Consider the following 14247-nt stretch of genomic DNA (forward strand, 5'->3'; position numbering starts at 1 on the left):
GAGACGGTGTATGTGTGTGTGTGAGAGAGAGAGTGAGAGAGAATGAGATGGTGTGTGTGTGTGTGAGAGAGAGAGAGTGAGTGAGTGAGTAAGTGAGCGAGAATGAGATGTTGTGTGTGTGTGTGTGTGTGAGAGAGAGAGTGAGTGAGTGAGTAAGTGAGCGAGAATGAGATGGTGTGTGTGTGTGTGAGAGAGAGAGAGTGAGTGAGTGAGTAAGTGAGCGAGAATGAGATGGTGTGTGTGTGTGTGAGAGAGAGAGAGAGAGAGTGAGCGAGTGAGAGAGAATGAGACGGTGTGTGTGTGTGTGTGTGTGTGTGTGTAAGAGAGTGAGCGAGTGAGAGAGAATGAGACTGTGTGTGTGTGTGTGAACTTCAACAAGAAGTGACGTCACCCAACATCGCTTAGAACACCTTTAATCTAATCTCAGTGTGAGAGAGAGAGAAAGAAAGAGAGAGTGGGGGAGTGAGTGAGTGAGAGAGAATGAGATGGTGTGTGTGTGTGTGTGTGTGTGTGTGTTAATCTAACCACAACACTGAGATGATGTTGATTTTGTGCTTTGGGAGAACATGGCCCTTGAACCCTTGAAAGTTGGTAAATCTGGTACTGGCTAAATGTGTCTTTGAAAATAATCTTAGATTGTTTAATCAGTGGTATATGTTATATATGCATTATGAATTCCTCTGGCTGAAAAATAAATCCATATGCTGGTTTACCAAACTTATGTATTGGCAGGTTTTTAAGGAGTTCTGGCAATTTTTCAGTCGTTGCACATTGATTGCTGCTGCCATAGATACTGTTTCCCTACCTTTGTAACGTTGTCTGTCATATTTTTATTAAGTTGCTGTTCCAGAAATTCCACATCCGGATAAACTGTGGCAACATACAGTATGTCTTATATACCAGCTGTGGCTATGTGGCTGTCTCTTTGGTAATGGGGAAGCAAACACAGACACGCATTATTAATGCAGGGAATGAATTTTATTGTCAAAATATAGATGTTTATTCACATCCCAACAAATAATGTGTTTGACAAACATCCAAGGGAAGTTCAATTAATAAACAGAGTTCGATTTCCCTCAGAGGCACCGCATACTGTAGATGAGTTCAGATTCATTTAGCTCTCAGATTGATCCTCCTGTTTTAAAATCTATGAAATTACTGTTAGCTTCATTTTATTTAAATTATTCCTGGAAACTAATGCATTGATGTAACTGGCAAATTAAACTTTACTAAATGAGATGTTTGGATGTTAAAAAAAACAACTGCTTCACCAAAATAACTTTCAATTTAATATCAACTGATTTTTGGAGGGAGAATAGTAGAAATCCCAATTGCAGAAAATAATTTGACACAACAGATCATGAATTGTCTTTAGTGAAAATCCCTGAGATAACATTAGGGATTCCCTGAAAATTAAGTTAATAAAATCAGAATATTTCACATTCATTGTTTGTTGAATTGAATGAATTGTGTGTAAATTGCATATTGTAAGAAAATCTTGCAACTTGTAAGAAAATAATTCTCCCATTAAACAGTGTCACGTCTAATCAAACCACATTTTATGATTGACATAAATTACACATCTTTGAAGCAATTTAAATATAGAAACATCAGTGACTGGACATGTTGAATCCTGACTAATTGCATTATTCAAGAAATAACATTCAAATTTGTTAATTGCCTGACTTCATAAGCCAAAACACACAGTAAATTATTTTGTTGTATTTGATTCAGGTTTCAGGGCAGTTTTTGAAGAATCCAGTCGTCCAATATTACCAGAAGCTGTACAACAGAAAATGAACTAAGTCAAATTTATTGTGGATTGGAAAAGGACTGGTGGCCCAATGTGTGTAATGAATACGTGTGTGTGTGTGTGTGTACTGACCGTAATACTGTCTGAAGGACATCCATTATCTTCTTCCTCTATAGAGAACTGAGAGTAAAGAAAGGCTTCAGTTAATGAATGTCAAATATTTCATTTCCTGGATTTTGAGTAATCGAGCATTTGATACTTCATATGGACATGTTTGCCTTATTTTTTATATGATTTGAGCAATTTATTCAGTTTCATATGCTAAGATGTTCTCATTCTTACCCATTCCGACATTGCTGCCCACACACGAGACTGAAAGACAAAAGTCATACATTTTTATATTCATTTCAGTTATGTAATGTTCAATATCAGTGGAAGATTGCCATGCAACACTTAAAAATGTCTGAATGTCCTTGCATTAGATACTGCTATTTAATGCTACACAATATTGCTACTAAATTGCTACAATATTACTAAATTGATACACAATAGCAGAGGACTTGACATTTATTTGAAAGAAAGATTCTCCACATCGTGTTTCACATTCATACACTGTGGTTCCTCTGCTAGAACATGTGTGAACTTTAAGGGAAAACTGACTTCATTCATCCAATAGAAATCAACTTTTGGTTTGATGCAGATGACAACTGGTTTGATATTTTGGTAACACTTTATTTTACAGTGTCCTTGTCACACATGGGTAACGCATCATTTTACAGTCCTGTTTCCTATGTACATACTATGTACTTATTATAGTAATTACAATAACTGGGTAATAACTGGGTAATAGCTAGGTACTAACCCTGAACCTACCCCTAAACCTACCCTTAACCCATGTACATACCTTATATTACCCAGTACTTTCTAGGTACGTACACTGTAAGTACTGTACTGTAAAATGAAGCGTTTCCCACACGTTAGTTACTATAGTTATATTGGTTAGGGGTAGGTTTAGGGTTAGTACCTAGTTATTACCCAGTTATTACCGAGTTATTGTAATTACTATAATACGTATGTACATGGGAAACAGGACTGTAAAATGAAGCGTTACCAAAAAAGTCTTACCAAAAAGTGTTACTGATATTTTATCTAATGCAATAAAAATTATATGTTTTAAGTGTGTCCAAATAATTGTTGGGGCAACTGTACTCAAGAACCTCATTACCTGAATACATCCTGCTGTTGCAGAACGGGACCTTGGCTCCGTCTGGATTCAGTGGGGCGACGACCACTGAGTACACCTGCCCGCACACGATCTCGGACACATCGCACGTGCTGCTGCCGGGCTGTGGGCTGCACACGTGAGTGCTGTTGCTTCCCGTCACTTCTGCCGTGTAGTTGGTGAGGGGACTGCTGGACCTCCAGCGCACACGCAGCGTGTTATTGGTTCCTCTGTAGAGACGGATGCCCGAGGGACAGCACTCACCTTGAGAGAGACGAGAACGTTAGATTCAACATGTGATATTATTGCTGTAACCTTTACACACGTTACCCGGCATGAATTACTACAACAATGACTAATGGCTAACATTATTTTCCCGCCTAGAGGATGCTGATCCTCTGATAGAGAAATTTGTTTCTAAGACAAAATATTGTAGATTATTTTTTATTTAAGAATAAGTGTTATAGTATATGTTTATAATAAGTAAGTGTTAGAAGTTTTATAGTAATTAAATATAGTAAATACAAGCTTCCTAGATGGCCTCTCTGACTATGACTATTAACGAGAGAGAGAATAATTTCTGTAGTGTTAAGTTCTATTTGTTTTTTTATAGTTTTTTCTATATATTGCTTTCTCTTGCTGTTACAGTAATGTGTGTTTATGTACATAAAAATCCGTTTGATGCATATTGTATATGTTATATACATATATGCATATTGTATTGGGTTGTATATGTACTCTACACAGACAGAAAAGCATTTATTTGACAGAAATATTCTTGAATCGTCAGTCAGCTGTCTGTCTAGATAGCAAGGTAAATGTTTACGTATATTGTTGCCAACAAATGAGACGCTACATTTTATTCACATTCAGTTGGATATTGACTAAATATCTACTATACATTTTGCCTTTAATAAGATTTCCCTAAGAAATATACAAGAATATACAAGAATGAACAGCAAAAACAAAATTGTAATTACGACTTCAGAAGTGGGAAGTAGGAAATTTCCGATAGCACACAAAGGCAGTTTAAGAATCAGACCAGACGGTTATGGAAGCAGTTCTATGTTTTATATTGTGGCTGTCTGATGAAAAACCCAAATGTCCGCTTTTTGCAATTTTGAATTTTTATGTGTAATGATAGAATTTAAAGTGCAAAATGTGGCCAACTATGTTATTTTCATTTCATTTTGGAGACACTTTTCATTGGACAGCTACAATATGGATTTGTGGTTTTTCTACCACTATTAATGGGAAATTATTGAGAACACACTGGCAGAAAACCCATGATAGGTGCACTCCGCCTTGTGCCCGGTGCGACTGATCGCTTCCAGGGAGACGGTGTAGTTAGTGCCGCAGGTGATGCATCCCATCACGCATCCTGTTTCCATGGTGTGACACTGCGCATTGCCTCGTGGTGAAGACAGGGAGGCGATGAAGGTCTGGGCGCCGACAGCGTCCGACCAGGTCACGTTGGTCATGGCCTGAGTCACCTGGCTCACCGTGAGATTGTCTGGGCAACAAGGTGCTGGAAAAAAATAAAATAAATACAATCATATTTGTATACTTTCTAACTAAAAAGACATGTGTGTTCCAGAACACAGAAACAGCACTGAAATGGGGAAATGCTCTACATAGGCAAAAACTCAAAGCACACAAGCGACTTTCCTCAAATTTGATTTCAACAGTTTTCTGTTAGCATGTTGCTAAGCTAATGCCACCATAAGATTAAAATATACAGCACATACTGTACAAATATTGGTTTAAGTAGCCCAGTTTTATTCATTCTATTTGAAGAAAATCTATGTATATACTCTTAAAATTTCTTTTCTTAAATTATCTTGAGTATTTTGTATTTTAGCTGCCTGTGTAGGTTTTGGAACTTTTCTTTTTTGACACAATTGGCATGTTGGCTCTGTGAATGGCCATGGAAAGCTAACCTGTTTCTAGGGGTGTAGTGTAGCTGGGCATGCTGTTTCCAGCTGAGGAGGACGCGGTGGCAATGACTTCATAGACGGACCCACAGGGCAGGTTGGGCACCTGACAGGAAGTGCCATTTGAGTGACAGACATGCATGTCGCCCACTGTGCCAATCACTCTGACTGTGTAGTTGGCAGCTGTGTTAGCAGAAGTCCAGTTTACCAGCACACTAGACAAGTTACTCTGGCTCACACCGATGATCTCAGGCATACATGGAGCTTTTTGGAAAAATAGAGAAAGTGTGTGTATATTATACATCTGTGGCACATATTCATGATCAAAATTCAAATTGAGTGTGTGAGTATACCTGTTTCGTGAATTTGTGAACTGCAGGTGAGGTTACAGCCGCTTACGTCGTTGCATGGTATGACAACTACGCTGTACCTGCTGTTGCAATTGAGGTCAGAGAGGGCACACCTGGGCGCCGTGTCGTTACACAGAATCTTTTCTGTTGCATCCACAGCACGAGTCTCGTACAGATCCGCACCACGCACAGGAGACCACTGTATCATCAGCGTCTCCCAAGAAACTGCAGAAACCATTGTGAGCTCTGGACAGCAAGGCACTGTGGAAAGTAAGTGAAGATAAATCAGGTTAAAATTAATAAATGAATGCAGTCATAGCAATTTAATGGAGAAAACCATGCAGTTGCAGGGTTACGGGCAAAATGTGGTGCATATCTATATATTAAGTTTTTGTAATTATGTCAAAATTATGTCACCGTGGGACAGGACCAAAACTGCATTAAGGGGGGGGGGGGTGTACAAACATTTGATGTGTTTAAAGACTCTTCCCTGTGTTGATGTAATTGCAATTTAAAGGGTAAGTCTGGATATTATATATTGAAGGGTTTGTCCCTTTGTTTAAATAGACTTAATACATTAGTTTACATTACAGCCGTGACCATGGGTGGCTCTCTATACTCAAATTGATGCTTCCTCGTTTGCTTGCTTCTCCGTCCTCCAGCCCGTGACCCAGGAAAAAATTGAACTCAGCCATCTTGAACAGCATTTCAATTCTCTAATTGTACCACAAGGAGGCGAGGAAGCTTCCTGAGGAGTCATGAGCGAGGATACAAAGGTGTATCCTTCCCTCACATCCTAAGGGGTGGAGTAAAGACACGAAGAAAGGAAGCGAGGATGCACAAATAAGAAATGAGAAGCATCCCATGATTTGCTACTCGCTATTTTTAGTATGGAGAAGATCATTCTAGAGAGCATTTCACTGGACAAATTAGGCTGTGTACAACTTGATGTCATCAATCTTTTTGGCTTGTTTTCTCGGAAGAAAGGTATGTTAATTTTATATTTGTAAAAGTGCTTTCTGCATATAATAACATGAAGCTCTCACAGGTGGTGTGGTTGACGAGAGGTCCCGGGGGACTGGGTCCAGCCTGGTTGTGTGCAAACACACTCATGATGTAGGAGTATCCGCAGCTGCAGTGAAACTGACAGCGAGGCTCAGTTGAGTTGCACGTCCCCTCGATGCCATCATCACTCTTAATAAAGGTAGTGTAGTACTCTGCATGAGGGACCGATCTCCACATCACAGAGCAGTTTCCAGCCACCACCTCCTCCACCCAGATAGGCTGTGGGGGACAAGGGACTGACAAACAACAGGATAGACAATTAGAGGGATTGCAAAGGGCACGATTTTCAGTGATAATGGCTTAAATTTCACTCAGCTGCTCACACAAAGTTAATGATTCTTCATAAGACTTGGAATATAGCACTTCGGACATTATGACTAAATGGCATAGTTTAGGATTGACTCACCTGTTTGCATGTGAATTAAGTAACAGGGCCAATGAATATGGCTGAAAATTCAGTAGGTGTCTTTAATATGTAGCTGTAAATGTAGTTGGTCATATGTTTACGTGCTAATGGTTGTCACGTAATAACCCTGATATGTTTTTCAATGTGCTGTTTAGTTTAGTTTCAGTAAACAGTCTGGGTGGACTGATGAGGGAGCTTTGTGTTGCCAACATTACAGTATATCTTAATAAAGGCATGTCCAATCCTGCTCCTGGAGAGTTTAGCCATAGTTAAACACACCTCAACCAGCTAATCATGATCTTAAGGATCACTGAAAATTTCAAGGCAGTTGTGTTAGAGTTAAACTCTGCTGGAAAGTGGCCCTCTAGCAGAAGGATCGGAAAACCCTGACAATATTGAGTACATCTTACCGAGAAAGTCCTGTTATCCAAGCATGAATTGTTTTACTCACATGAAATAATCTGAACTGGGTACGAGGGGGCACTGTTTCCGCCCTTGTTGACAGCGATGACTGTGACAGAGTTGGTCTCTCCACAGCTCAAAGGAGTCAGGATGCAGGAGTTACTAGATGAGGAGCAGTTCTGGCCAGTCAAGGTCAAGGCGACATACTGCTCTGCACCCTGGGCTGGGTCCCACGACACCACAATACCTGCGTCAGGGGTGCTTGTCACCACCAGAGCAATAGACTGAGGAGTGGGAGAACCTGCGGAGACACACCAACAAAGTTTAATGTGCTTTAACTACAGACGATTTTTTATCAATGAATATTTATCAATGAACACAATCCTGCATAGTGTAGCTTCAACCCTAATTAAACCCCTGGTCAGAGCCTGACTCCACCCACTGGCAATATTTGAAAAATGCTGGAAAAGTGGGTAGAGCCCAGCGGAGGGGGGGGATGCACCTGAGACGCATCTCTCTGTCATAAGGGCGTGGTTAGCTGGTACCCTCTGACGTCAGAAGGTACCACAACTTCCAATAGGAAAATTCAACTGCAGTAGCCACCGTTCAACCTGAAGAGGGCAGCACTCAGACGGCTTTACACCATATATTGTAGAATTAAAACACTTTAAACCCAAATGTCAAAAAATGTACTCGAATCAATGAACAGCATTTATGAAGCTCCATTCTTACAGATCATTAACTAAAAAAAGTTGTTTTAGTGTTTAGTTACCCTTTAACAAACCTGAATCAGCTAGTCAAGGCCTCTCATGCAGGTGTGATGTAACAGGCTGGAGCTAAACTCGGGCCTCCATGAGTCCTGAAAAGCCCTGACTAATATGCTGTACTTGGGGTGCATTCATTGCTGGTTGCTCTGTTATTGATCCCTTTCTCTTCCTTAAAGGGATAGTTCACCCAAAAATGAAAATTCTGTCAGTATTTACTCACCCTCATATTGTTCCAACCCCGTTCATCTTCGGAACATGAATTAAGATATTTTTGATGAAATCTGAGAGCTGGAATACTCCTATATAGGCTTCTAAGGGATTGAAACTTGCCAGCCCCGAAAAGTTCTTAAATACATCGTTAAAATAGTCCAAGTGACTACAGTGGCTCAATCTTAAGTTTATCAAGCGACGAGAATACTTTTTGTGCGCAAAAACAAACAAAAATAATGATTTGATTTCAACTATTAATTTCCTTCTTGTTGGGCCTCTAGTCAGTTAACGTAGTGTGATTGCGTAGAGCTACGTCACATGTAGGCTCACTATTGGCCGACGCTGGGGGAACTATCCCTTTAAGAGTGATTTAGAAGTATGACATGTTTTTAATTAAGTAATCTCTCTTTTCATTCCTATCCTCTTACGTGTGATCTGGCAAATTGTGAAGTCATCTCCGGGAATGTTCTCGGGACTCCAGGCGTTTCCCTTAATACAATAAAGGGATCCTGCCTCCAGGTCTGGAAAGAGAACCTGAGTGTCTGTGGTGTTGAGGCGACTTTGGCTGTATGACCCGTCTTTGATGATGCTGAGGCTGTAGAGGACAGCATGATTGACTGGCTCCCACTTCACCAAGATGCTGCTGTTACTGGGAGAGCTGGTGTTGAACTGAGGAGTAGGAAGGACTGGGGTCCAACAGAATGAGGAAGAGAGAGAAACAATAATGGCCAGAGTTTAGACAGACAGCTGCATTGTGACCAAAAGTATTTTTTTTCTCTGAAGATTGAATCCCAAGCTAAGTGATCTAATTCTGAGGTATAGGTTCGTTGTGTTCAAGTGAAATGGACATGAGAGACAACTGACAGGTGTCAGATGGTGTAAAGGAATCAGAGCAGTACCTTTTCATTCCTGTCCTTTCCTACTTGCCCTTTCTCTTCCCCTTCACTCGTTTCCTGTTTTATCCTTTAATTTCTTGTCCTATCCTGTCCTGTCCTGGCATGTCATGTTCGTCCCTCTCCCGTTCCTTTCTGTTCCCTTGTGTAATTTTTCATTCCCTTACGCACCTGTCTGTGCTTCTCCTGTTCCTTTCTCTTCCCTTCAGGTCCCCTCTGTTCTCATCCATTACCTTCGGTCCCTCTGTTCCCTTGCCTGTCCAGTCCTTTCCTGCCCTTCCCTTCCCCTGGAATATTCTGACTGTCCCTCAACTGTTCCTTTCTAATACCTTCCTTTCCCCATTCGTTTCATTCAAAACTAGGCATGGGTTCTACTCTTACCACTTCCTGGTGTGTTCTAACTAAAACAGTTCTCACATTGCCTAAAATGTTTGAAGAAAACATCCCATTGTGTTGCTATGGATCATATGCATGACGTAACTCTGTGGATATTTGTAAGTGATATGATTTCTGTTCTGGGAATTAAGGTCTCTTCCCTTATTATTTTCTTGTGGCCATCTCAGGTGAAAAACGTGCTACCTGAACAATGAAACAAAACTGCTGAGGGCCCTAAGGTGAAGACACAGAATACATTTTCTGTGCCCAGTCCCTTGAGGAGGGCAGCCCTTTTGTTATAGTTCAGCTTCTCATATCTGGATAGGGATACATGCGTGAGAAACCAATTTCATTGAAAATGTGAACATAGCCTATGCATACTGCTAAAAATCAAGCCCATGAGATCAGCTATGTAGCTTATCCTGATGTTTTTTTCCCCCAATGAGAGGATAAGGTTTCTGCACTGGGTGAGGGTTAGAGAATAGCCAACTCTGTCCCTTCATGAATGGATCATTTCTTTGGCCTCTAGGTCAAAGAGGGTGGAGAGAGAGGAGTAAAATATACCTGTCTTTGCCTCCACGGAGATGGATGGCTGGCTTCTGCCTGCACTGTTGACAGACATGACACTGAGAGTGTAGTCTGTGTATGGCTGGAGGTTGGTGACAGTCCCCGGAGACGTGGGTACTGGGATCTCTGAGAAGAAAGATCCATCGTTTGTCTCAGTGCGCAGAATGTAGGAAGTTGCACCGGAGACCTCAGTGAATTCCACAGTGATACTCTGGCTTTCTTTAGAGGAGGCCATCTCAATGGCGGGCACATCGGGTGCTAAACATAAGAAGAGAAATTGCACAGTTCCATTAATTTAACACATCATCAGTTTCCTGCTATTAAAAATGCTTTTAGTAGGAGCCAATCTCATTTAGAAATGTTAAGCTGCAACAAGGTCAGTTTATCAAACAAGATGCTAAGCCTGAAATATGGTTTTATGACCTTGAATTAATAGGGTATTTCCAGGCAAAGAAGGGTAATTAAAATTCCTTACAATTCTGAAATCGCTTAAGGTTTTTCACACTCTCACACTGACTACTCTTGAGCAAGACATCACCAGTTTTCAGTATACGCACCAGTAGATCTATCCACACTAGTGTCTGCAAGCACGTTCATAAGGCTGTCCAGGGCCTTGACACGAAAGGTGTATGCAGTGTTGGGATTCAGGGAATTAACGGAGCCCATAATAGTGTTCTGTCCAAAGCTGGCAAAGACCACAGGGACTGGAGAGTTCCTGAGGGAAGCTGTTACTCTGTAGGACAATGCACCTTCATACCTGCTCCAGCGCAGCACTGCACTCTTTGATGTCACCGTAAAAATACTCACGCTCATTGTGCTGCCTGAAAAAAATATACAAGAAACGTATCTTTCTGAGGTATTCATCATTGATGTTGATAAAATACAACTGACAATCAAGAACAGTGTATTAATGAGTTTGAATTTAAACAGATACTGTAAATTGGATCCAGATGAGCAGTACCTGATGCCTGTAAATGAAACAATTCAAAATGACTTTTATTAGATTCAGGCATTCCTTTATAAGTAAACAATTGTATGCATTGTTTATGGGATCAATTTCCCGCCAAATGTATTGAGGCCACGGATCAAATATAATAAGCGTGAATCAAAAAATAACAAGCATGAAAAAAAACTTTAAACACATTCAAAAATATTTTTTACAAAACTTAAACTTGTGTTCATGCTTTCTTTAAAATTATGTTTTTTCTTGGTTTTATTACTCGGTACTTTGCGCTCTCTTTCATTTTCTGCTAATAATTGATTTTTTGGTACGCTTGTGCTGTTTTTCTCTTCGCTCATCTTTCCACGTTCTGCGCTTGCTCTTCCAAATGTTGCAGTTTGAGTTTCATGTAAATTAGGGCGGGCTTAAGCATCACCATTGGTCCACTAGTTCTAGATTGACAGCTCCTCCTCTAGCCAATCAAACGAAGAGGGGTGTTGACGTCACTCCAATGCGACTAGCGCTACTGATGCTCTCTCGTTGCTACAGGTGAAGATAACCATCAGCTCAGCTGGCAAAAATCTTTCCGTGGCAGGACAACGTTAAACTGTATGTGTGCCTGCATCTCGACCTGTTACGTCTACCTGGCGATCCGTTATCTTTAAATTCGTCACCCTAACGACGACGACCTGTCACAGTTGTGCCTGTCTGATGATCCATCATATTCACCTCTCATGCCCTGACCTTACTTCTGGACCTTGATCTGTGAGCGTCGATCTCCTGCGAGCCACACAACAGTGTTTCATTAAAGAATTCCTGATTTGAACGAGAAGTTTGAATGAATGACTCACTCATAAAGACAGTAACTTGCCACCACGTACTGGCCGCTTTACTTTCATATTTAATCTATGACATGGAAGGGCAATGTCGGTCCTCCTGGGTACAGAGTATAACTCCTCCAACCCTAATTAAACACACCGAAACCAGCTAATCATCATCTTTAGGATTATTAATACTGCTAGGTTTTTATCTGAGTTCACGCTGTACTCTGCAGGACAGCGGCACTACAGAAACGACGTTACCTATCCCTGATCTTTTCAATAATTTTCATGTTGCTGTATTAAAAATGTAAGCTATATTTAAAACATTAATCCTTAAGTAATATGCAATTATGTAGCTATGTAAATGAACACAATAACTATAATAAATCACTGCATATCAAATCCACCTGGCTTCTGTAATCTCCTCTGTAGCATACACTATCATTTTCATTAATCTTTTGTCAAATGGTACATCTAGTCTAGAATTAATTTACCAGGCTACCTAGGCTATATGATCACTTAACAACAACAATTAAGAAAATATTTGAGGATAGCGTATTTACACCAGGTAGACTGCGTTTTTTTCCTTTGACAAAGGCTATGTTTATTTTAAATTTTAGTTGTTATTGTTCTTTGTTTTACATACTCTGAACTGTACCACAAATGCCTTTGTATTTGTCTTGTAGCCTACTTTTTGCACTGTATGCCTTGTCTGTAATGGATCTAAATAATATATATATATATATATATATATATATATATATATAAAGGTAGGCTTTGTGTAGCGTTGAAAGGCCAAAGTCCTAAATTCTTCAGACGGGTAAAATGGCCGTTTTTAACTTAATTTTTGCAAAGAAATGTAGTGTTTCAAAACTGCATGATGTTTTAGAGCTGCCTTAGCATATTAAACATCATGAGCCAAGTATTGTTTAACACCAATTACCAGTGTGCGCATTAAAATGTAGGCTACCTCAAAAAAGAGGGATTTAATTATTTGTATGTCCAGAGTTCAGATAGCTTTACTGCTTAAAGGTCCTTGTATAGTTTAAAATAAACTTGTCTTCCCCTGTACGAGAGAGCATCAGTAGCGCGAGTCGCATTGGAGTGACGTCAACTCCCCTCTTCGATTGATTGGCTAGAGGAGGAGCTGTCAATCTAGAAGTAGTGGACCAATGGTGACGCTTAAGCCCGTCCTAATTTACATGAAACTCAAACTGCAACATTTGGAAGATCAAGCGCAGAACATGGAAAGAAGAGCGAAGAGAAAAACAGCACAAGCGTACAATTTTTTTTATTATGAGCAGCAAATGAAAGAGAGCGCAAAGTAAAACCAAGGAAAACATAATTTTAAAGAAAGCATTAACACAAGTTAAAGTTTTGTGAAAAATATTTTTTAAGTGTTTAAAGTTTTGATTCATGCTTTTTATTTTTTGATTCACGCGTAGGCTATTATATTTGATCCGTGGCCGCAATACATTTGGCGGGAAATTGATCCCATACATTGTCCCTATTATTATTATTATTATTATTATTATTAAGTGTTTTTCGTAACTGAATAATGTTTCAAATAGAACGTTAAAATATGAATGTATGACAGAATCATGGAAAACTTGTTTATATGTACACACACACACACACACACACACACACACACACACACACACACACACACACACACACACACACACACACACACACATATAATTTATTTTATTAACTACTATTTACCTTATTCCGAATCCTAACGTCATTCTATACTACATCTTACAGAACTGTTCGTACATGAATAAAGGGTAAAAATAAATAAATAAACAAAATGTGATTAATAACACTGTACCTGTGAGAATACTCCAAGCAAAAACACCAGTCCCTTGATTGCTCCAAGGCCTGCCATCTGTTTTCTCTGTTTGAAATCCTGGTTTCTCTCTTTACTAAGCTCTGCACGCTCTTCTGTTTCTTGTGTCTTGGCTGAATATACATGCTTTTCTTGAAGGCATCTCAGATACTTTCACCTAGCCCCGCCTCCTCAAAAGAGCTGGCCAATACGAGCTTGGGATGAGAATGAGCTAGCCAATCAAGAGGAGATGTGAAATGCATACAAACAGGTGTAACAGAAGACTGGGGGAAGAAGTCTATGCAGTCTAATGCAAATATAATCATTCATTATAAAGTGTTACATATGCTGTCCCTGCAATCTTTCCTTTAAAAAAAAGGAAGAAAGAAAGGAGACTAAATTTTAATTTTGTAATTTTGAGATGGTACATTTTGGGCATTTAGTTTATGTGTATAATTATAAAGGCTTCTGGACCCAGGAATCCCATTTGTTACCTTTTACATTTGCTGTATGGTTTAATGTTGTAATCTTTAATGTATGCCCTGTATGGTGTGAAGATATGCCCCGCTAACAGTTCAACATGTGTTTGGGTAATTCTTGATTTGTGGTGACAAGTGGTGTCCCACTAATTTGCAACAGTTGAAATAAACTTTATGAATCATAAAATGTTTGCTTATGTGCATTTTGTAATTTGTGCACTGTTCATTT

General features: G+C 39.7%; 1 protein-coding gene across 1 annotated transcript; it reads right to left on the bottom strand.

Annotated features, from left to right (window-relative positions):
- Window positions 1–959: 959 nt before the first annotated feature.
- LOC143712679 (fibronectin type III domain-containing protein 7-like) lies at window positions 960–13776 on the bottom strand. Its single transcript, XM_077204623.1, has 13 exons — window positions 13538–13776; window positions 10502–10765; window positions 9942–10202; window positions 8538–8795; window positions 7182–7433; window positions 6306–6560; window positions 5263–5520; window positions 4916–5173; window positions 4249–4503; window positions 2979–3239; window positions 2096–2125; window positions 1886–1933; window positions 960–1782 (listed from the first exon to the last, which is right to left on the bottom strand). Exons 1-12 carry the CDS (start codon window positions 13683–13685, stop codon window positions 1911–1913), a joined length of 2523 nt encoding a protein of 840 aa, XP_077060738.1. The 5' UTR covers window positions 13686–13776; the 3' UTR covers window positions 960–1782; window positions 1886–1910.
- Between the last annotated feature and the right edge of the window lie 471 nt (window positions 13777–14247).

The sequence above is a fragment of the Siphateles boraxobius genome, unplaced genomic scaffold (genome assembly GCF_051911475.1).
Source record: "Siphateles boraxobius isolate OS27281-9 unplaced genomic scaffold, OSU_SipBor_1 50, whole genome shotgun sequence".
Taxonomy (NCBI): Eukaryota; Metazoa; Chordata; class Actinopteri; order Cypriniformes; family Leuciscidae; genus Siphateles; species Siphateles boraxobius.